Here is a 24,943-nt window from a genome sequence, read left to right on the forward strand (position 1 = left end):
ATGGCGGCGGAGAGTCTGTTCGGCCGGTTGGTGCCGGTGCAGGTGAAGTGCCAGGGCTGCGAGGACAGGTGAGAGCCGGCCCGGGGGAGCGTGGCCTTCTGTACTGGGCTGGGGCTCGGCCCTGCGGGACCCTGGAGCAGCCCCCTGCAGCCAGCCGCCTTGGGCTGGGGTGAGAGGCTGGCGGGGCTGAGCGTTCAGCCCATCTCTGTAACATGGGCGGCCTCTGGCCTTGAGGCTGCTCGAGCCCCCCCCCGGCCTCTAGGGACCCGTCAAGGGGCGCAGAGCAGCTGAGGGTACCCTGGTTGGGCTCCGCAAACAGCGCCCGCCGCTAGGGGCAGGGAGAGCCCTGCAGCGTTTCTCTGCAGCCCGGGCACTGTCGCACAGTCCCGGGGAAATCCTGGCTCTCTGCGGGTTTATCCATGGCCTGCAGCAGGGCCAGGAGCTCATCACCACCCAGGGGCTCAGTGCGCGGGGAGTTTCCGGGATTGCCATGGATTCTCTCGGACATACATAAACAGCGCAGCCTGGGCAATCCCGTCTGATCGCTGTCGGACCGCGCACTGCTGCTGCATTGGCATTTCCAGGATGTCCCAGTGTGTGCTGCTGAGTGCTTGGCTTGCAGACGTTTAAGGCGTTTACAATCGGAAGCCCAGAGCAGATCTGCTGTAAACTATTCTTCTTAACTCTAGATCTGTGGTTTTCAACCCTTTCTCATTTGCAGACTCCTAAAAAATTTCAAATGGAGGTGCTGACCTCTTTGGAAATCTTAGACATAGTTTGCAGACCCCCAGGGGTCCATGGATCACAGGTTGAAAACCACTTTTGTAGACAGATCCTCTGCAAGCTCATCCTCAACCCAACCCCACACCCCCAGATGGAGATCACATATTCTCTCGAGAACCATATTCTCTCGAGAATCATCCCCTTGTACTTTTGGAATGATCACCATTCCACTCAAACCAGAACAACTACTTAAAGCTCCTAGCTGAAGTGTTGTGATAAGATAGTATTAGCTGTTTTTCTCGAAAAGAACAAGGAGTACTTGTGGCACCTTAGAGACAAACAGATTTATTTGGGCATAATCTTTCGTGGGCTAAACCCACTTCATCCGATGCATGCTGTGGAAACGACAGTACTTTTCACTGCATGCATCTAATGAAGTGGGTTTAGCCCATGAAAGCTTATGCCCAAATAAATGTTAGTCTTTAAGGTGCCACAAGTACTCCTCATTCTTTTTGCTGATACAGACTAACAGGGCTACCACTCTGAAACCTGTTTTTCTCAGTTTCCATGCACAGTGGTACCTGGGGAATGAGGAGGTGATGAAGGAATTTATTCTCCCCAGAGCTTTTCCATCCTAAAATCCAGGAACCTCTTTCTCAGGCCTCCCCAACCAGAGGTCTCTGAATGCACTGGTTGGGAACCAAATCCATTAACTAGCACTTACCTTGTAGGATGTAGTAAGTGAGTTCCCAAATAATGGGTTTGGCTGATGGTGTTTGGAAAAGTCAGGCTAAAGCTTCAACCTTAAGGAAATGCTGTCAATTTGAAATATAGTCAATTTCAGAAACTTAGGCCCAGTCTAGAGAATATATATTTTTGTATGTAATTTCCTAAGTTAAAAACAACAACTTGAAAGCAGAAATTTCATGACATGAAATCACATTTACACCCATATGGTTCATCAGCAGGGTTAGAAACTATAGATTCACATTACAGTCTTGTTTCACTTAGTCTAACAGTAGTAACTTATAGAAGTAGTAGGTTGTTATACTCCATGTGGAACAGCCATGAGAGGGTGAATGATAGACACTTTGCCAGTGGGTTTCATAGATATTTGGTAACAGCAGAAGAATGCTGAGACTCAGGAATCTTGAGTTCCATCCAGGTTCTAGAGAAGAGTATACTCTAGTGGTCATAGACCAGAGGTGGGCAAACTACGGCCCGTGGGCCACATCCAGCCCACGGGACCTTCCTGCCTGGCCCCTGAGCTCCTGGCCTGGGAAGCTAGCCCCTGGCTCCTCCCCCTTTGTGGCCCTTCCCCCGCAGCCTCAGTGCGCCACCGGCGCAATGCTCTGGGCAGCGCAGTTGCAGAGCTGTGACCTGACCTGGTGCTCTGGGTGGCACGGCTGTAGTGTTGCCAGCCATTGGTGCTCCAGGCAGTGTGGTAAGAGGGCAGGGAGTGGGGGGGTTGGATAGAGGGCAGGGGAGTTGGGGGTGATAGTAAGGGGGCTGGGGGTGTGGATGGGGTCGGGGCGGTCAGAGGGCGAGGAACAGGGGGGTTGGATGGGGCAGGGATCTGGGGGGGCAGTCGGGAAGGAGAAGGGGGGTTGGATGGGGCGGCAGGGGGCAGTCAGGGGTGGGGGGTCTGGGGGTGGTCAGGGGACAGGGAGCAGGGAGTGGTGGATGGGGTAGGAGTCCCGTGGGGCCATCAGGAGACGGGGGGGGGGGGGGTTGGATGGGGCAGGAGTCCGGGGGGAGCCATCAGGAGGCGGGGGCTGGGCCATGCCTGGCTGTTTGGGGAGACACAGTCTCCCCTAACCAGCCCTCCATACAATTTTGGAAACCCGATGTGGCCCTCAGGCCAAAAAGTTTGCTGACCCTTCTGCCTGTGTCCCTCCCCTCCAACCTGTCTCTGTCCCAGGGTTTTCTTCCTGGCCCATCCTCACTACTGTAGCTCCTTGGCTTTCCCTCCTCCAGCTCCTAGCCAGTCTTAGTCTTTCCCCTATCCTGACTCCCAGTCTCCCTGCCTGGAGTCCTCATGCCAGTCTCCTTGTCCCAAACTCACATTCCCCCAAGTACCTCCTCTAATCTCAAGTTCCCCTCTCCTCACACATTCCCAGCTCCTAGGGTTGCCAGGTGTCCGGTTTCTGACCAAAACGCCCAGTTGAAAAGGAACCCTGGCAGCTCTCGTCAGCACCGCTGACCGGGATGTTAAAAGTCCAGTTGGCTGCGCAGTGGGCTAAGGCAAGCTCCCTGTGTGCTCTGGCTCTGTGCGGTTCCTGGAAACGGCCGGCATATCCAGCTCCTAGACGCAGGGGTGGCCACTGCGGCTCCATGCACTGCCCCTGCCCTGAATGCTGGCTCTGCAGCTCCCATTGGCCGGGAACTGTGGCCAATGGGAGAAGTGGGAGCTGTGCCTTGGGGCTGGTGGAGCGTGCACAATCGCCTGGCCATGCCTCTACCTAGGAGCCGGATATGCGGGCCAATTCTGGGAGCTGCCTGGGGTAAGTGCTGCCTGGCTGGAGTCCACACCTCTCACCCCTTCCCTCAACTTAGCCCTGAGCCCCCTCCCAGAGCCCTCACATCCCCTCCTGAACTTCAGCTGCTGCCCTGAACCACCTTGCAACCCAAACCCCTCATCCTCAACCCAACCCCACACCCCCAGATGGAGATCACACCCCCTCCTGAACCCCAATCCTCTGCCCCAGTCCTGAGCCCCCTCCCACATGCCAAACCTCTTGGCCAGAGCCCCCTCCTGTACCCCAAACCACTCATCCCTGGCTCTACCGTAGAGCCTGCACCCCAGCCAGACCACTCACCCCCTTCTGCACCCCACCCTCCTGCCCCAGCCCGGTGAAAGTGAGTGAGGGTGTGGGAGAGCAAATGACAGAGGGAAGGGGGGATGGAGTGAGTGGGGGCGGGGAAGGGTGTTCAGTTTTGTGCAATTAGAAAGTTGGCAACCCTACAGCTCTCTGTCCCAGACTATTACTTCCGCTGCCCCACTGTGGTCCAGCTCTAGTCCCCTCTGCATTTGAGTGAGGCAGCTTCCTTCTCCATGCTGCCTGTGCACCAGTATGGGGAGTACTGGAAACATCTGAGTCTTCCTCCTCTCTGTTCTTGTGCCTGTTACCACTGGGACCCACAGCAATTGCAAAGAAAGTCCAGCACATTGTGTATGGCAACTTTGGAGACTCTTAACAAGTCTCTGAGCATGTACAAACTGAAATTTTTCAGAGACTTATAACTTGGTCAATTTGGGGTAGTTTTTCAAAGGTATGGCAAAAGGTACATCTCTGTCACATTTCAAGCCCTTGCTCCAAAGAATGGACACACTAAAACTTCTCAATGCACTTGGTGTAAGAATTTTTTTAATATGAGCAAACCAATATACTTTCCCCCAATCTCATACTTGAAAATGACTGCTACATTTTTGCTGAAACTATTAAAAAAAAAAAAAAATTAAAAAAATCAGTCTTTAGGCAGGTGTTCAGTGTGGGAAATTTCAGCCTGAATCCTTGAAGTCAGGCAAAGTTATAAGCAATTGAAAACAGGGTGTTATAATGTGAAGTATTGGGTAACCTTAATTATAGATGTTGCTACCAGCTCCACCTATAATAAAGTTACAGTGCTTCCAATATTTCACTTGGGGTGGTATTTTATGATCTTTTAGGCCTCGTTGTTAGGAATGCTTTCTTGACATTTGATCTAAATTTTCCTTTTAAGCTACATTATTTTTATTTATTTAAATTGTTTGAAGGACAAGTTCTTGATTTGATGATAGTTGCATATTTTGTTACATAGGAGGATAAATGTTCGAGTGAGGATTGAGCTACAATCAACATCGAATCCTGTTCATAAAAAGGTGTGTGGTCTTTTCTTTGCTCCTCCTTAAGTATTTTAAATGTCTTCTTCCTGATGTGTAAAGAGAAAGCAACATGAACTTTTACTACATTTGTCATTGAGCAGGTTAGAGTCTGAAAAATCTGGTGTTTATTAGTATTCAGGTTTGTTGGCACGTGTTGGTTTAGTTTTTTTCCTTGCCTTATTAGCCCTTTATCTCAGTTTTATGGTTTCATAGTTCTTAGTAACATATGATGTGTCTGAGGGTTGATAACCACAACAGTTTAGAGAGCCCATGGGTAGCAACAGTGTTGTTTTTTTTTCCAGCACTGACCCATCTTCATTATGTCTGACTCTTAACTTAGAATTCTAAACTGTTGATTTTAAAGATGTCTGAATGTCACAAAATTCCCTTTTCTATTTAATTAAAACAAGCACTTCTTCATGATATGGTGAATGTAATACATTGTAATTTTATAGATAGCTGCGCTAGATATTTTGAACATATGTAGCCCATCATCATAGCATCATTCTGCCTATTGCAAGACAAAGGCCTCATAATGTTGTTTCTAAACATCTTGGATGTGCTAAAAAAAAAAAAAATCTCGGGGTGAGAATCTCGCCCTTTTACCAGCCCATTATGCTGGGTAAAAGGGCCACAGCAATGTAAAGGGACTTTTAAAGCCCTGGTCCAAACTTGGGGAGAATTCCCACAGTGCAGGAATTGAGGAAGACAGCTGTCACATGCTATCTTCTGAGGGCTGCCTTGCAGGTCCTCATGTAGGTGGTAAGGCTGCAGAATGTCTTGCTGTGGAGATTCTGGGTTGTACTGCTGCACATAGGCATGAGGGACAAGCTGCCATATCTTAGAGACCGGCCCCCAGGGCTATGTAACCTATTCTGAGGGCGCGAGCAGCCCAAAATTGAGGATGCAAAGGTGGTTTAAAGCAGTGGTTCTCAACCTGTGGTCCGCAGACTGCTGGGGGTCTGCGGACTATGTCTAAGCGGTCCATGAAAGACTTAGACTAAAAACTGACAGAACAGAATTCAACTATATGCACAGACAATAGATTTCCAAAGGAATCTGCACCTCCATTCAAAATTTTCAAAGAGATCCCCACCACCATTTGAAATTTTTTAGGGGTCTGCAAAAGAAAAAAGTCCTCATAACCCCTTCTCCCTCAGGACTGTGAGTTCTGTGCTATGCCTCTAAGAGCTGCAGCATGCTAGTTGGCCTTTCTGTAGTTACCATTCATTGATTTCTGTTCTGTTTTTAATGCAGTCCATTTTTATCATTCGTACTTGGAACAGTCAAATATAGTCCAATAAATACCTTTGCTTTGGAAATCTTCTCTGCTGGAAGTTAACGCGGCCTTGCTTTAAGATTACAGTCTCTTTGTGGGAGGTAGTTTTTTTTCTTTTGTAATATTTAAAATAGAAATTGCCCTAAAATGCAATATAACTGATGTTCCTTTTCCCTCTTATTAGTGGTCATAGGTGTCTCTTATTTGCTATAGAAAGTTAAAATATTTTTGGGTACTGTCTGAATATATTAATATAACTAGTTTATAATGTTTAAAATAATCTTTAAAAATATTTATTTTTAGGACTTAGTTGTCCAGTTGACTGATGATACTGACCCCTTTTTCCTTTATAACCTTGTTATATCTGAGGAAGATTTTCAAAGGTAAGATGTCAAGTTAATGTGCTGTTTATGAAACATTAAGAAATGGTAGTAAAGAATGGATATTTTTTAATTTTAAAAAGTTCTGCTTGACAATCAAATAGACCTTGGCTCTTACTGTGTTTTTCTGCCATAGATTGCTTAGTGCTCTATCGAGGAAGATAGTGTCATTCTCCTCCAGGTATAGATGGGAAAACTGAGGCATAGAGAGGTGAAGTGACTTGTCCAAAGTCATATAGGGCAATGATGGAACCCTGGTTTCCTAAGTTTCAGTCCGGTGCCATATCCACTAGATTACACTGCCTACTATTTTTGTACCTCTAAAACCTTTTCTGGGTGTTTGTGAACATTTCGCAAGGATTTCAGTTGGAATACCCTCAAAAGGATTATTTCTATGAGCAACGGTTTACAGAATTGGGCCATTCAATTAAAGATATATTTTGTATCATCACATTGTTGGGTCTCAATTTAATAGAAATCACTCAGGAAAAAGATCTCAATGTGGACAGCTCAATGAAAATCTCCGATCAATATGTAGTGGCAGTCAAAAAGGAGAAATAAAGCCCCAAACTTATTTGTATTACAGTAGTTCCAAAGGTCACAATCATATCTGCTCCATTATGCTAGGCTTAATGTACATACACACAATAAAAGAAAGTTCCTGCCTCCAAAGAGTTTGCATTGTTAAGGCTCCTATTTAGTACATCTATCCAAGTATTTGTTAACCCTGTACAATATAGTGTTCTCAAAGAAGATTATAATTTGAAAGATACATATTTGTTCCCACATAATTTTGTTTAGTGAAAGATAATTTGCAAAACATTCAAAATAAAAACACCACACCTCTTGTGATTAGCTACTTGATAGTGTTTCTTTTGTACTCTGGATTAAAAATTGAAATGATAGGTGTTAAACTTTTAATGAATTAATTAGTAAAATATTTATTTACGTAGTGCAAATGAAAATATTTGATAGGAATGTAACTTGTACTTTCCCCTCTTTCTTTATATAGTTTAAAATGCCAGCAGGGTCTTCTGGTAGATTTCTCTGCTTTTCCACAAAGATTTATAGATCTACTTCAGCAGTGCATTCAGGAACAAAACAAAGATACCCCAAGGTAAATAACATTTTGGTACCACGTTACCAACTTTTAAAAAACATTTCTTAAACAAAACACACAATAGGCCAGGCACTCCAAGAAGCAATATAAGACCAAGGAAAGTCAATGGGATTTAGGCTTCAAGTGCCTAAATCACTTTTGAAAATGAGAATTTTCACTTTAGTGCCTTTGAAAATGTTACCCCGTATGCAACGTGTTTTATTTTTACAAAGTTCTTTTAAAGTGCATGCATCTTTAGAGGTTTTTTATTTGCAATTTCAAATGTAACATGAGTTTTATAACTTTTATAAAATCTCAGAAAAAGCGAAGACTACAAATCCACTGGCTTTTTTATTTATTATGCATACAGGAATCTTTTTGGTCCGAGCATTATATGATATGTATGTGAAGATACTGTTTTTCTATCGGATTCCCTTTTATATTAACATAACATTAATTTGGTAAAGATTTCGGCCCTGATCCTGCAACTGTATCCAAGCAGGTGGGGCTTCTGGAACTATACAGATCCAGTTGTGTGATAAGTGCCTTAATGATTATTATTTTGTAAAGTGAAAAAAAGCCTGGAACTTACAGATAGTTTGTAAACAGAGATGTTATGTATTAAATGTGGTTCTATTTTGTTTGTTTTTTTAAGGTTTTTGCTGCAATTAGTTTCTTCAGCATCTGTTTTAGATCACGCACCTGCTTTTTTAAATGTAGTGGAGACAAACCCATTTAAACATTTGACACATCTCTCACTAAAATTCCTGCCAGGAAATGATGCAGATATAAAGAAGTTTTTAGCAATCTGTTTGAAATGTATTAAGGTAAGATGATAGATTTGTAATATTCGTAATTAGGTCGTGATCCTCCAAACACTTAACATTGTGGCTTTTATTTTAATTTTTTTGTTGTTAATTTTAGTTCATGTTGTGGCTTTGCACATAGTTATATAGGTACATATTGTAATTAAATCAATACACTCTCTCTCTGAGGCGCGTGTATATTTAAAATAGAGCTATCAAATGATAAAAAGATCACAATTAATTGCGAGATTTAAAAAAAGTCACGATTAATCACACTATTGATACAATACCAATCTAAATTTATTACGAATACTTTTGGATGTTTTTCTACATTTTCTAATAATTATTTTCAATTGCAACACAATACAAAGTGTACCGTGCTTACTTTATATTATTTTTGATTACAAATATTTGCACTGTAAAAAAGAGAGTGCAATCTACAAGTCAAAGCATGAAGGGGCATACGAATGTTTAGCATATCTGGCACATAAATACCTTGCAATGCCAGCTACAATAGTGCCATGCGAATGCCTGTTTTTACTTTCAGGTGACATTGTAAACAAGAAGCAGGCAGCATTATCTCCCGTAAATGAAAACAAACTTGTTTGGCTGAATAAGAAGTAGGACTGAGTTTCACATTTGTTTTGTTTTTGAGTGCAGTTATGAAAAAACAAAAATGATAGAGCTAGCACTACCGTACTTGTATGAGGTGAATTGAAAAACACTATTTCTTTTGTTCAGTGTATTTGAAAATGCAGAAAAACATCCAAAAATATTTATAATAAATTTAAATTGGTATTTGTTATTGTTTAACAGTGCGATTAAAACTTTAGTTAATCACTACTATTTTTAAATATAGTTAATTTGTTTTGTGTTAATCTCTTGAGTTAACTGCAATTAATAATGGCCCTAATTTTAAAACAAAATCTGATAATCTGAATTGGCAGAAATTAGACACTTTGGATATTTGATGAATGTGGTAATGCAATTGTTGAGTTAAGTGAGCCTCTCAGTATTGGCTGCTTCATGGCTTTGTGCTGACCCGCTATACAAATGCAAGAGTGAAATACTTGAAAGTTAAGGATTTTGATCCTGCTGTTGGATCTACACGTGCATACCCATGCGTAAGTACAGAGCCTTCTTTAATTCAGTGGGGTTTCATTTGCCATTTATAGATTGGAAAATGATGTTGATGTGCTTGGTAGCATATCAGGTTTAAATAATGTTATGAAATGAACAATGATCTCAGAGTTTGAAAAATCTTCAGCCTACAGTCCAGATCTCACTAATTTCTTCACATGTAATTTTTGTCTCCTTTTTATTTTAGTGCAATGTAAATGTAAACTGCCTCTGTAACATAAACTGTTTTTAAAAGAAAAGGTTCACAAAGATTATCCCCATAACATCTAGGTCAGGGTCTAAGTTCTGTCTAAGCTGTGTGGCTGTGCAGCAGGCTATCAAGGGCCACGCAGGCACACAGCAGGGAGAGGTGACTGTTCCCCGGCCCCAGCCTTGGAGCTGCCGTGGGCAGGGAGAGGGCTGGGGGGAGTCCTCTTTCTCCGCTGCAGCCCAGGAAAGCCTGTACCCCAAAACCCTCATCCCCCAACCCCACCCCAGAGCCCGCATTCCCAACCCTGAGCCCCTTCCCACACCCAAACTCCCTCCCAGAGCCTGCACCCCCTCCTGCATCCCAAATCCCTCATCCCCAGCCCCACCCCAGAGCCCGCACCCCCAGCCAGAGCCCTTACCCCCGTACCTCAACCCTCTGTCCCCGCCCTGAGCCCCCTCCCACACTCTGAACCCCTGGCCCCAGCCACATATCCCCTCCATAGTGGTGCACATATCAAAATTAATTCTGCACATAGAGCTGGGGGCAGTGCTGCCTTTAGAGCTGGGCACCTGGCTGGCAGCCGGAGCCCCTGCATGCATGGGGGCGGGCAGCTTTCGATCCTCCCGTAATAACCTTGCGACTCCCAGTTGAGAACCCCTCATCTAGGCATTAATGCAACTACTTTACAAACAATAGTTTAAAGTGTGAAGATCCTATTTTCTTGGGGAAATTTTGGGGAAAACTTGATTCAGAATTGTCTGCATTTGTACTGAATTACTTTTTTACAATTGAAAAAAGGTTTTTATTTTAGGATTCATGAAAATATACAACTTAGTATTTAGGCTGTCTTGGTAAGACTTTGTTACTGGCATAATGGACATGTATTTTTGGACTTTACATGTAGAAATAATGGAATATAGATGCTAAATAATGTTTCTAAATTGGAAAATAAGATTGTATAGATTAAAAATGTCAATTATATGTAGGAAGAAAAGTCATTATTGGAACAAAAGTTTAAAAAAACTGAAGATGACCTTACCAGACAGCTGAGCTACACACAGCAGGTAATTGACTTATGCCTTCCTGCCTTTGGTATAATATGTGTTCAGTCTTCTGAATTTTCTGTATAGCGTACCACATGTAAAGGTATATTACTAATTGTAGAATTTCAGTAGGGTCCAGTTTATAGAACACTTTGTAAAATATTATCTTTTCTTGTTTCATATCTAATCTTATATGTGTGCATTTATTTTGAATTTTTTGGCCTGTGGAGTATTTACTGCTGGTGACCCATAGATGTCTGGCTGGTTACATGGTGTTGAGAAACAACCAATTTTGGCAGGGCAGAAGGAGGTGAAGTGAAGTTCAAAAGTAGCCAGTGTGATGAACCGTTCTGAAGAAAGGTCAAAACATCATACTAAAGACAACTAAAAACACTTTACTTTTCCCTGCAAGCACTTGCTGTGGTTGCCATAGGAATATTATGTGCTCAGAAATATGAGAATAAGTAGTTCACAAGACTGTCTCTACATTGAAATGTCACACAATGAAGATATTTTGGAACTCTTTACTTTGTGTTCTGTATGAAGCAAAGAAAAAATTTATTAAAATTGTGGCTATTTATGTTGTAAAATTCTATTTAAGATAGATGGTGGGCCCTGTTGCGGTTTCACTTCTTTTTTAGAGGATGACGGCTGTGGGTCATACGGTAAAAATACAGACTGAACTTTGGTCACTAAAGAGAGAGAGAGCCTTAATGTTCCTTTTTCCCCCTTCTGTGGACTTGTCAGACAGTTGACATTTTAAAAACACATTATCTAACTTTTTATAGAATTGGAACTGCTGTACACTTCTGTTGTTGCAAATTTAAAAGAAAAATGCTACCAAGTAGTATATTTTTCATACTGAAAAGTTGGTATTTACAGCGCTGTGGCGTGGCTGAGTGTGTCCACTCTTTCTTCCACTTGATAGGAGAGAGTACCATGCTGTGGTTAGGGCATAAGGTTGGGAATTATGATTCTTTTACCAGCTCTGTCATTGTTTGATGACCCTCTGTTTCCCATCTGTAAAGCTGAGATGTATGTCACTGGGTGGTGTGAGGATTCAGTTAGTTCTGTAAAGCACTATGAGATCCTTGGATGAAAATCACAATATAGTGCAAAGTATTGTTCAGTATAATATGATACATTTTTCAAGATTCTTTATGCTGTCTCAACAAACACAGAGCTTGTCAGAAAAGAGCCGGGAATTAGATAAGTTGAGAAGTGAATGGACGTCACATACAACAACGCTAACAAATAAGCACACTCAGGAATTGACCAATGAGAAGGAGAAAGCTCTCCAGGTATGAGAACTGAAGGAAAAACAAACCAAAAATATAGGTACACATTTAGTAGTTTCTTAGTTTAAGGTTAGTTTCACTGAAGCACTTCTTCCTTTGTTTTCCAACTTCTTTTTTCATTACAGGTGCAGACTCAGTACCAACAACAACATGAACAACAGAAAAAGGAACTGGAAAGCTTGCATCAGAAAAGTATCCAACAGCTACAGAATCGACTGTCAGAACTAGAGATTGCCAACAAGGACCTAACAGAAAGGAGATACAAAGGAGACTCCACAATTAGAGAACTTAAAGCAAAACTCTCTGGGATAGATGATGTATGGAATGTTCATTTTTATTTTCAAATCTATATTTGTATAGGGATAACACAATACACTCACACGATATACAGTGCAATCTGTGAAAATACAGCAAATGTTCAGGTTGTGGGAATCCATACTTCAGGTTCTGAAGTATTTATTTTTATTACCTATTTCTATTGTCTTATTGATATCCTTGATAAGAGTTAGATATGGTTATTCAAACTTAAGGTATTGCAGTGTTTTTGTTTTGTTTTTTGTTTTGAAAATATTTTTTCCAAACATTCTAGGAGTGCCAGAGAGCAAAGCAAGAAGTGCTGTCGTTGCGTCGGGAGAATACTACTCTGGATGCTGAATGCCATGAAAAAGAGAAACACATTAATCAGCTACAAACACGAGTTGCTGTTTTGGAACAAGAGATCAAAGATAAGGACCAGCTAATTATTAGGACAAAAGAAGTATTAGATGCAACACAAGAACAAAAGGTTCTGTTAGTTTCTAAATATACTGTTTCTAAAGTAGTGTAGAACCATGCTTAATTGCTGTTCACAACTGGGCAATTGTGGATTATCCGATTTTGTGAACTGGCAAATAGATGATCAACCATGATTTAAAGAATTAAGGTTACAGCATTGCAAAATACAATTACAATTACAGTTACAATTATAGTACTTTGTAGTCCAACAGTAAATATACACTACTTTTACAAAATATATTCATCTCTTACTATTAGATTTTGCTGACATATGAGACTGAATTTTTCTGTTTAAAAACTGGATTAGTGATGTGAAAATTAGTGAGGTGGTTCTTCTAGTAGCGTCCCTATGGGTGCTCCACTTCAACTGTGCATGTGCCCCATTGCATCTTCTATCAGAAATTTTAGGTAGCAGTTCCCGTTTGGCCCTTACATGCATTCTACTCTGACTCATGCTCTGTACCGTGTCTGTATAGAGCTGCATGGGCAGACTGCCTTCAGTTTTTTCTCAGCTGCCTTGGGCTAAGATGGAGCCTCAGAAGTATCATAGAATATCAGGGTGAAGTGTCCGAGTTGAGCTTATTTCAAGTAGGTTTTCTTTTTCCAAATAGTTTTACATAGCTAACTAGTTGTAGTGATAGTAGATGATGGTAGTAGTAGTAATAATAATAATAATTAATTATTATTATTATTTATTGACGTCCTTTCAGGGTTTTGTTCCCTGCAGGGAACTTTAGGTTGCTGAGAGGGTGTGCCCAGCTCTTCAGGTTTTACAGATTGACTTTCATGCCGGCAGGCTATCCTGGTGAGCGATGGGCACTCCCAGTGCATCCATTACCTTGAGAAGTCACACGTCCCCCAGAAGTGTAATTTTTGCCTGGCATGAAAATCAAGAGCCAGAAAGAACCTGGAGATTAAATTGCACTGCCTCATGATGGAGAGCTGTCTGTCTAGTTTCTGAAACAGGCTAGGAGACCTCCTTCATACATTGGTCTCCAAGCAAGTTGAGCTCTTCAACCACTTTGGCGTAACACTCCCTTAGAGCTTCTAAGAGGGGAAAACTCAAGAATCCTCTCAAAAAGACTCTAGGAAAAGGAGCTCGGGTTCCACAGATAGAGAATCTACTTCAAAGAAGCACTGGTCGCCGATTGAGACAACTACTTTTGCGCCTGTTGGTTCCTGACTCGGTACCCACAAGACTGCAGGTTCCTCAGGTACTGTGACCACCACTAAAACCAAAGAATCTAAAGGTTCCAGCACATCATTGGTACTATCAGGAGATTGAGCTGACAAGGAGAAGAAGACTGTCTCTTCTAAGTTAGTACTCAAAGAATCAGCCAGGTTCTTGGAACCTTCCATTTCAGTACTGCAGAAGACCAGACTATCATCTAATGGTCGTTCCTTGGAGTGCATAAAGCCTACAGTGTCATTTGCTCCATCTACCAGAATCACCTCTGCTCAGGCTGCAGCCTCAGTACTGACTGCCATGTCGATACTGCAGGAGGTTAAATTTTCACAGCACCTCACAGTGACAGAGATGCCTGACTCCCCTTTGTTTGGTACTGAGGACCTCTGAGTCTCCAGACATTCACCCAGTACCGACAGTCACCACCTTTTTCTACTGGTGCTGTTTGAAGTCATCAACCTGCAGTGGTGAAGGAATCATAACTACTTTATCTGGGGATGAAGAGGAGATGTTGTTAGTAGGGTGACCTTGTTCTCTGCTTTCACCTTCTGCTCCTCAAAAGTCTCTCCTTGTGGTTCAGGGCTTCAAGAGAGGATGGGAAGGATTGTTTAGCCTTATCATGGCAATGAGTGATACCAGGGGTCCTAGAGAATTTTTGGCAATATGTCACCAATTGATCCCAGTACAGCAATTGAGTGGGCCCATGGGGTATAGGTGGGGGCATCCACGAGTGCTCATGCTATTGGGATGGAGTTTGAGGGTATCTCTCAAATATGTTCCATTTCCCTAGCAGTCTCCAGAAAAATACTCCTCTGATAGTGAGGAGGGGAAACCTGAACCAGAATTTGGTTGGTAGTCACCTGAAGTGGAGGACCCATAGGGACACTATTTAAAGAAGGAGTGGTTACTCACCCTGTTCAGTAACTAGTTCTTTGAGATGCCCTCCTATGGGTGCTTCAGTACTCCACGTCCTTGCCCTCTGCTTCGGATTTCTCTGCTGTGGATCTTTGTGGTAGAGAAGGAATTGAGGGTGGGTCACCTGCACAGATCTATTTAGCCATGTTGCAGAGTGCATGCATGGGTCAAACAGGCACTGCTAGCTAAAATCTCCAATTTGAAGGTGCATGCCCACCTGAAGTGGAGCGTCCTTAGCAGGGATTCCAAACTCAAATCACCACGAGGGCCCCATGAGGACTAGTACATTGGCCCGAGGGCCGCATCACTGAAACCATTTCATACAATGATACAAAAATATAGTCAAAAATGAAAAAAATGAAGAGTACTGTAGTATGCTATTAAAAGTCAATGTATTAACTTTTTTTAAACGGTAATGCGAAGAGGGGTTTTAATAAAATTTAAATACCTGTAACTATTCCCTATGTGGTCAGTAACAATGATGATCTACACTAACAGTCTGTCAACATAGATGTAATGGCAGGAACTTTTTTTAAAGTAACTATTCATACAAAATACGTTGCCACTTTTTTAACAAACATTCTTCCCAACTACTCACAGCAAAGAATCATACATGCTGAACTTCATACCTCAGACTGCTCATCTAGTCCATGAGGCCCTGCCTCTTCCCACCCATTCCCAGCCCCCATTCCAACCCCTTCCCCAAAGTCTCTGCCCCCTTCCCCAAATCCCCGCCTCTTCTCCATCTCCTCCCCTGAGCGCCCGCGTCCCTGCTGCTCCCCCTCCCTCCTGGAAAGTCCTAAGCGCTGCCAAACAGCTGTTTTGTTGGCAGGAAGCGCTGGGAGGTAGGTGGAGAAGCGGGGATGCGGTGCGCTCAGGGGAGAGCGGGGGGTGAGGGGGAGCTTGGCTGCTGGTGGAGTTGGCGCCTAAGGCGGGTTGCAGGAAATAACTCTGCGGGCCATGTGTTTGAGACCCCTGGTCCATAGGGACCACATCTCGAACAACTACAGTGACTGCACAGGGGGAGTAAACCCTCTCCCGTCTAATGCAAATTTTAACGAGCTTGATCTAAATCAGATTTAAGTATTGTGCTTTTTTTTTTTTTTTTTTTTTTTAAGAAGCACAAAACCTTGCTAATGGAAAACCTTTTGATTTTTTTAAGGTGATACTGGAAGAAAATACAGAGAAGAAACAAGTTCATGTAGGAAAACTTGAAGCAACAATAAAATCATTATCGGCTGAACTTCTTAAGGTTTGTTTAAACATGAAATTGTCCTAATCATGGGATTTCTTCATTTAATTTTATGCATTGTTGTTTAATTTAGAAATGATTCTTGTTTAATAGGCTAATGAAATTATCAAGAAGTTACAAGGAGATTTGAAAACGCTAATGAGTAAATTGAAATTGAAAAATACAGTAACAATTCAGCAAGAAAAACTCTTGGCTGAAAAAGAAGAGAAACTACAGAAAGAGCAAAGGGAACTTCAGGAGACTGGACAATCTCTTCGAGTAAAAGAGCAAGAGGTAACTTAATGCATTATCTTAAGCTGTAACCATTTATGTATGTGCTTTAAATTAAGCATGCGTTTAAGTGTTTGCAGGATTAGCCTTGAATTGCTGTCTGTAAAACTGAATGACTTTACCCACTTATGAAATGGTTTATTGAAACAGAATTCTGGCAAATGTTAGTGTAGTGTATTTTTCTGGTTGATAAAAGCATAGAGGGAATAGAGAGCCCAGTTGAAGCAAAACTCTCAAATTTTAGTAACCGCACTAAATTTGACAAATTGGGAAGTCCAATAAAAATAGCTAAAATAATTATAAACTTAATTGTTTGGATCAATATGCTTTTTACCTAAAGAGACATTCAAATTAAAAAATAATTGTTTTTTTTTTAAGAGGGAGATTTTCTTGTATTACTTAGATAAAATATGAAAGATTTAAAAAAAAAAAAAAGTTTTGCCCACTGTTTTTAGGCTTTATGCTTTATTTGCATTTGGTATTTTATTCAGTTCCAAGAATGAAAACATACTGGTCAGTTCAGTTTCTGGTTTTCTTGCATGTTTAAAACACTTCATGAATGTGGTTTGGAACTGCAAACTTCATATCTGGACAGAACTTCCAGCAAAGACAGCAGGAGTTCAGGGCCATCTCAGATTTCAGTTACTATTAGGGTTAGCAAACCTTTTAACAAAAGCTAACTCCTACAATGAAAACTCTTTACCTTGTTACCTCTTTAAATACAAATAGAGAGAGGATACTGTATTTGTATAGGGCTAGAATTTACAGAGTACAAAACGTTCAGTGAATGCAACGGAGTGTACAGAGCTATGAATCAACATACTTCTGAAGGGCAGAAACAGGCAAAAGCTGAGAGAGATTTTTCAAAGGCATAAATAGTTGCCCAGTGCCAACTGACACTTTTTTGCCTTGAAATCAATGCCAAGAAAATAAGGATCTTTTCATTGTGTAATCACACCCCTTTTGTACTACGATTAATTGTGAATCTAAATCAAAGCAACACTGAAAGATAAGATCAACTGTACTTCCAAATCCTTGATATTTATTTCCACTGTTTTCTTCAGTTTTTAATCATTGATATTTCTTGATTATGCTTGACATAATTAGTATGGAAATATTTCAGGTATGCAAGTTGCAAGAACAGTTAGAAACTACAGTACAAAAACTGGAAGAAAGCAAGCAACTGCTAAAAACCAATGAAAATGGTAGGTTTACTGGATTCCTTCTTTAGGTCTCTCTCTCCTTGTTTTTGTTACACGTAGGGGAATTCTTCACCACTGCACATGCACAGAATTTGATCCCCTCAGATTTCTTTGCTTCCTCGCAGAAAAATGACTGATGGGGAAGCCACAAGAGTGGTCATGTGACCCCTCCCCAGCACTATGTTTTGGGTGCCCAGGGCAGCCAGCAGAGGGGTGAATCACTGTGGGGCAGGGGGCAGGACTGGAGAAGACCCTGCGCCAGGCTCAGCTGCTAGTCCCACCTGGGCTGGGGAGGACAGGACTTCCTCTTCCTCCTAATCAACAAAAATGATTAGGGGTCTAGAACACATGACTTATGAGGAGAGGCTGAGGGAGCTGGGATTGTTTAGTCTGCAGAAGAGAAGAATGAGGGGGGATTTGATAGCTGCTTTCAACTACCTGAAAGGGGGTTCCAAAGAGGATGGCTCTAGACTGTTCTCAATGGTAGCAGATGACAGAACGAGGAGTAATGATCTCAAGTTGCAGCGGGGGAGGTTTAGATTGGATATTAGGAAAAACTTTTTCACTATGAGGGTGGTGAAACACTGGAATGCGTTACCTAGGGAGGTGGTGAAATCTCCTTCCTTAGAGGTTTTTAAGGTCAGGCTTGACAAAGCCCTGGCTGGGATGATTTAACTGGGAATTGGTCCTGCTTCGAGCAGGGGGTTGGACTAGATGACCTTCTGGGGTCCCTTCCAACCCTGATATTCTATGATTCTTCACAGTATCTGGGGCCATGTCAGACCCACCCCCAGATTTCTCCCCTGGCTGCAGGAAGCTCTACAAACTCCTTCCCACTTTCCCTCCACGCTTCCTGCACCCATTGCTCCTCAGCTGCAGGGGGAGGGGATCACTGTTCATCACCCCGATGAACCACCTGCACCTGGATCCTCCTGTAGAGTCCCATGACCATTGTACCCAGAACCCCCTAACAAGCCCCTGTGCATCCAGATCCCCCTTCCCACTCGGATCCCTTACTGAGCTGCCTGCACCCAGATTGCCCCTCACACAACTCTCTCAACCCACACCTGGATTCCCTCCCACTAAGCCCCTCCAAACTTGGATCCTGCTTTGCTGAGCCTGTCTGCCCCACACCTGGTGTACCTGGCAGAGAGTGGCAGGGCCCTGGGGTTTTTCTGGGGAAGGCCCTGTCCTTGTGCTGTGTCAGGGTTGGGTGCAGCCTCATCACTGAGTCCGTGTCCTTGGTGGGAGCTGCACAGTGATCTCCCACCTCTTTCCAGCCAGTGGCTTGTGCTTGCCAATGCCATGCTGGAGTCTCCACATTTATTTGACAAATAAAATTTGCAGAATTTTAAAATATTGTATGCAGAATTTTTAATTTTTGGCACAGAATGCCCTCAGGAGTAAAATTTTGTATTAAAAACATTTTATTTCATCGTGAAGCTAGAAAGATTGCTCATTTCTATCATGGCATACTTGTGATTTCCTGCTGTTCCCCTCCGCTCCCGCCACCCCACAGCCCACAAGGATCAAACAATTTAGTAACCGTTCAGTTCAGGTTTCCAGTGTATTATAGTAGCCCTAATTTGTTTGGTGTGGTTCTTCACATAAAACAGAATTTCCCTTACAACTTTCTAAGTGTTACATTTTAGAATTTGAGAAAGTGTACATGCGATTCTAAATTTAAGCTACATGACCACGAGTTAAAACAAGAATTGCACAGATAAGTTACAAATTGATGCTTTGAAAATATAGGCTCCAGTTGTGCATCCTACTAATACACATGCTTAACTTTAAGTAGGTAAAGAATTTCATTGAAGTCCGTGGGAAAGCTTACATGCTTAAAGTTATGTATGTTTGTAGATCTCTTACTCTTTATGGGGCATAATCCAAAGCATATTGAACTCAATGAACTTAAATCCAGCTACGGGGTCTCTAATTATTGCATGATTACTTCCCTATAGTTGTGGGTTCTAATTAATACTCTATTGCTGTTCTATGAAAAATTAAGTAATAGGTTATAATAATGGACATTTAAAAGATGACTATGCTCTTTAAGGAACCTGATTTTTTTTTTAAGCCATTTTTAGCAGTAGATGGTTGAAGGGGAAAGTTAATCAGGCCTGTTATGTTTGAGAGATAGGACTTTGCGGGGGCGGAGGGGGCGAATATAACACTAATATAACATGAAATAAAATCATTCACATGATTTCTTGACGTAGTTTGTTAGATTTACAGTACTAATAAAAGGGATGGAAAACGAAATGCTTGAAAATTAGAGCTTTACTCCTTTTTCTATATAGTAATCACATGGTTAAATAAGCAACTGAATGAAATTCAGATGGCAAGAAAGCAAGAGATACTGGGAACGTCTACCATTCCACTTATACATTCAAGCAATGGCACTATTAAAACTGGCACTTCACCTCACAATATGGTAAGCTATCCAAATTTATAAAACTTTGTACTTTCTGTACATTTTTAGAATAAAGATACATGCCAAGTGAAGTGCTTACCGTACCTAGGAGAAATGCTTTGGTATTTGAATTTTTCTCATCATGTTGTGCACTGTTAATGGATGCAACAAAGTTACTAGTATCATAAATAAGAACTTCCTAAATTCTCATTGTCTTGAATAAGCGATATAAACTGTTAAAATGCACAAATTTGTACAATGCGTTGGGGCTAGTGAAATAGCATATGCTAAAATGTGCATGCATCTACACGTCTAATATTCTTAAGATCCTTCTCTAAAATGAGTCAAGAATGTCCTGCTCAAACAGTCCATTACACCGCACTTACACCAAACACCAGAAATTGTATGCGAATAGAAAGATAGGCTATATAACACATGCTAGACATGCCACCAAGCAAAGGTCATAAAGTATTCTGGGTTGCTCTTTATGTAACTAAGAGTTATTTACCTGGTGGAAGGGGATGTACAGGTATTTTTCCTCTGCCTGGAGGACCTAGAGCTTCTGCTAATCTGGTAAAACATATATATATATAAAACTACATGCAGAATGTCCCTTTCACTTTTGAATTTAACATGAAATTAGAATTTAAAAATCTGCCAACACACAGAAAAACGATTACAACACTAATAGAAATTGCATAAGAAAAAGTGTGGGTGTCTTGCTCTTAGACATCTTCATACTTCTAGAAATGGTTACTAACAAATGTTCCAGATAGTCATTAATTTTTACATGAACATAACTTTTTAACTTAGGGCTAGTGAGGTATTTTAAAGAGCACAAGGGAAATGAGGAGTAAAAAATTCTTATAAAATGCTCTTGTTTAAAGAGACCAAATTAAAGTAGGCCTGCTGGCTCTTAAGATGTGTGGTACAATGCTTTCAAGGAGTTCTCAAATCTATCAGTCAGTGTTTATTTGGTTGGTTGTTTTTTTTTGATTCAACATATCTAGCACATGCCCATTTTACCTCGGCTAGCAGGTTTTACTTCTCTATTGTTCTGTTCCCCTTCCAGTAACTAAGGCCTGTAGATCTGCAGCCATTTAATCTTAAAAAAGAAAAAAACAAAACACAACAAAAAAACCAACTTGTTTGCATTGCTACATTTTCTCTTTGATGCACAGTCTTGTGTGACTTACATACACTTGTAATAAGAGTATAGTCAAGAGTATATTAGTCAAATCTTGTGGTTTGTTGTTAGAGGGAAAAGTGCTAGTAAAATAATGCTTACCTTGTCTAGTATCCATTCACTTTCTGCAAGTATTCCTTTTAAGAATGTAAACCAATTTCTTCCCTGTACTTTAGTCACTATAATGTATAAACATTAATTTGTGGTAATATTTTGTGACTACAAAGGTCAGTTTTAAATTTTTACATCTGGGCTCAGTGAAATGAAATGCTCATTGAAGCCTGCCAGGCATGATTACCCAGCAAGAATACTAATGCCTAGCTCTTATATAGCGCTTTTCATCAGTGGTTCTCTACATTCTTTACAAAGGAGGTCTGTCTCCTTATCCTCATTTTACAGTTGGGGAAACTTAGATACTAAGAGGTGAAATGCCCTTCCTGAGGACACCCAGCAGACCAGTGGCAGAGCTAGGAAGAAAACCCAGGTCTCCTGAGTCCCAGTTTAGTGATCTTGAATGTCTGGTTTCTACTTAAAGTGAACCACTATTAAAAAGAAAACTAGAGATGCTGGAACTAGAGATGCATACATAGATTTTGATTTTCTACTGTTGCACTGCTGTTTCCTCCTCTTTCTACATTTTTATTTTTCTCTCTTACAGCTTGACAACAGACTCCGTTTTACTAGCTCAGGAATCAGTTACCCCATCTCTCCAGTATGTGCTTTCCAAAACTTTCCAGAAACAGCACCTGTGAAAAGTGCCAACCAGCAGGTTTCAGGACCAAAGGCAGGCATTTATTTTTACTTCTGTGCTCAAGACAAACATTTCTAATCATATATTTCTGAACAGTTTGACTTAATTGGATATTTCCAAAAATTATTAACACAGTATGCTATGTGATATGGTTTTTATGTTAAGTGACAGCAAGAATTTGGCTATAAACACTAAATTATTTTAGTGGTAATAATATTTGGCATTTTCAACAGTTTACAAACCCTAATTTCATGACTCTCCTGTAAGGTATTTTCCACCTTGTCATGAATTCTCCTTTGAACAAAAGCTACACAGCAAATTAGTTGTAGTGTTTAAACCTAGAACACGAGAATTCCTGGCAGTTACCTCTGGTTTTCAGTCTAATATACCATACTGTCTCCCAAATGTAACTTCCCTAATTTCTATTTGATTATAGTAAACGTCCTACTGTAAACTAGTGAGAAAGAAGTTCTCAAAGTCAGCAAGGTTCCCTTTTCAGTTGTCTGTATATCTTCGTGTTCTTTATTCCTTACAGAAGTAGTTTGTAGTACACTAAACACTTCATATATTCTATACAATTTGGGATTGAAATTACTATAGCTCAGTGCCATAGCATCACTATTTCAGAGTATCCCGATGGCATGGGTGTGGCCTTGCAGGCATCCCACTCGTTGATTCCTCTTCTCAGGGCTCCTCAAGTATACTTCTCCAACACTGTCTTAGCTAATAACTAAGGCTAAGATTTTGTCACGGCTATTTTTAGTAAAAGTCACAGACAGGTCATGGGCAATAAAGAAAAATTTATGGAAGCCCATGACCTGTCCCTGACTTCTACTAAAAATTTCCATGACAAAATGGGAAGCAGTTGTGGGGGGCTGGCTGGGAGCTCCAGGGACCCCCATCACCCGTGGGGACTTGGAGTTGCGGGGGGGTCCCCCTGCCACCTCCAGGGTGGTGGGACTCTGCAGTTCCCAGCCACCGCAGGCTGAAGTCATGGAGGTCTTTGGTCTGTGACAAAACTGTAGCTTTACTAATGACACCCATGTCATGGAGTAATATATTAATAGGGGCACCTCGAATCACAAACTAAAGTTCAATACCGTAACTCAAAAGGGTTGGGCTTTGCTGCCGCCTTACACTCCAGGCTCTACTGTCCTTCAGACTAGAGGGCTCTCAGATTTAACTGTGGAGTCCCTTCCTAGAGTTCAAAGGCTCCAACCAAGCAATAATGCAAACAATGTCTGCCCACCTTGGGCTTAATAAAAGTCCTGTGTCCCTCCTGGATTCGATCTCTGCTCCCTGCCCTTGTACATGAGAGTGGCCAAAGAGGTGTTTCCTTGAGTGTTTCCAGCATCTCCTTCTGCTATCCAGGCCTCCTGGCTTCTGGCCTGTCTTCCTATTCCCGGAGAGGACCTGCAAAACTTTCTGCTCTCTGCAGCCTCTTCCTGCTGCTCTTTATGGATAGGCTCAGAAAGATGAGATTTTCATCAGTAAATGTCAATTTCACCATACACGCACAAAGCCACCCAAAAATATATTTCCATCAATAATAATCAAAATTTACAGATCAGCAAAGTAAGAAAAATGCTGCTTGAGACGTTTGTTGGATTCAAGGATATTTACTTTGTATATCTGTGTGTGGTTATAAAGCTTTAATGTGTTGAGTCTCAGCATGTGTTGTCATTAAATAATTGTCTGATTCCCCCATACTTTGAAAATTTAAATGTATTACATTGAAAAAAAGAAAGCTTTAAATGAACAATTGTTATCCAATGACCTTTTTTAAAAAATGAATTCTGCTGAGCCTCTTTTTGGGAGAACACCTTTCTCCTGCTCAGCTGGATCAGTTTAATGAACAGGGCTAGCTTGGCCCCATGCTCTTAAAGTGGCAGACTGCCCTATTACACTCCGCAAAAGACTTACCTTACTAAAAACAATCAAACCTGATGTTTCAGAAAAAAACACCGAATACTAAAGACACCAAAACTTTAAACAAAGGCTTTCTTGGCAAATATCAGCTTTACTTTGGCATAACTGACTTCAATCAGATATCAGTCAGCACTATATTAGTGGGCTGTAAGCTGCTGCTCTACCCATAATCTTAAATTTAACATAACTTAAATAATTGAGAAGCAGGAACTATTTCCTGTTTATATTGGATAACAAACCATGTTGCTATGTATCAGTAATTCACCCTGTGCTATCCTATTTATACACAGCAGATTTGTCAACTGAATTGCTTCTTTGGTTTATATCTATACTATTTTATTTGTTAAGCATTTGCTAAACATGGTGTGGAACCTTATTGCCCTGAAGTGCTCAGTCTGACAAAAGTCCTTAGTCTATACATTTTCTTGGTGCATAATCATATCTGGATCCAAACTGTTGAATGTGTGAAACCTTTGATCTTTTGGCAGGTTCAGTTTAACGTGCAGCTTTCAAAAACTAATAGAAGTTCAGACATTCAGCCAGGATTTCCTATTGCAACTGGTCATTCAACAAATAAAGAAAAGTGAGTATCATGATGATTGTGCCCATAGATATTATTTTGAGGTCCAATTCTCAGAGAACTCAGCCCAGCCTTTCTAAAATTGTTGGACATTTTTTTTTTTCAAAAGTTTTTTTTTTTATACCCAAGTTTGTGAATACACATTGTATTGTTATGTTCCAGTGAGCATGCACAGACTTGCACTCACAAAATAAACCTGTAATTTTAGAGGCTACTTTTGAAAATGTGGTCCTCTGTCCAAGTGTCTTTGGAAGTAGTTTTTTTTGTTTTATGAATAATTCTGAAGAAGCCATATTTCATTTATAGTGAAATATTAAATTGTCTTGTTTGCAGATTTACCTATCTCCCTCCCTCCCCACCCCCCAAAAAAAGTCCGTGTCAGTTCCTTTTTAAAGTAGTCTAATTTTTTCATTATTCAGCTCTCTTGGGATACACTACAGAAACCAAACTTTGTCAGATAGCACTAATGACTTTAAATATGGCTGTACCTGACCCTGTATTGTGACAATTCTGTTCTTTAGTGGAGGTCCACAATAGCGGTGATATTGGTATGTGGGAGCATCAGCTTAATGGGGGCCAGCTACTCTGGAAATGGATGTCATAGTGACCTGAAAAGTAGAGTGAGGACAATGAATGTTCATTTGTTGAAATGCTGACTG

General features: G+C 41.3%; 1 protein-coding gene across 1 annotated transcript in view; it reads left to right on the plus strand.

The window, feature by feature from the left end:
• Nucleotides 1-24,943, plus strand: part of SASS6 (SAS-6 centriolar assembly protein) — a 29,864-nt gene continuing 4,921 nt past the window's right edge. The window contains exons 1-15 of the mRNA XM_077825037.1: nt 1-68; nt 4,525-4,585; nt 6,171-6,250; nt 7,260-7,364; nt 8,002-8,173; nt 10,469-10,546; nt 11,707-11,826; nt 11,949-12,140; nt 12,413-12,607; nt 15,861-15,950; nt 16,044-16,223; nt 17,344-17,425; nt 19,726-19,859; nt 21,683-21,808; nt 24,193-24,287. Of these exons, the coding sequence (XP_077681163.1) occupies nt 1-68; nt 4,525-4,585; nt 6,171-6,250; nt 7,260-7,364; nt 8,002-8,173; nt 10,469-10,546; nt 11,707-11,826; nt 11,949-12,140; nt 12,413-12,607; nt 15,861-15,950; nt 16,044-16,223; nt 17,344-17,425; nt 19,726-19,859; nt 21,683-21,808; nt 24,193-24,287 (1,778 nt within the window). The remainder of the gene's footprint in view (nt 69-4,524; nt 4,586-6,170; nt 6,251-7,259; nt 7,365-8,001; nt 8,174-10,468; nt 10,547-11,706; nt 11,827-11,948; nt 12,141-12,412; nt 12,608-15,860; nt 15,951-16,043; nt 16,224-17,343; nt 17,426-19,725; nt 19,860-21,682; nt 21,809-24,192; nt 24,288-24,943) is intronic.

Source organism: Eretmochelys imbricata, chromosome 8 (assembly GCF_965152235.1).
Source record: "Eretmochelys imbricata isolate rEreImb1 chromosome 8, rEreImb1.hap1, whole genome shotgun sequence".
Lineage (NCBI taxonomy): Eukaryota > Metazoa > Chordata > Testudines > Cheloniidae > Eretmochelys > Eretmochelys imbricata.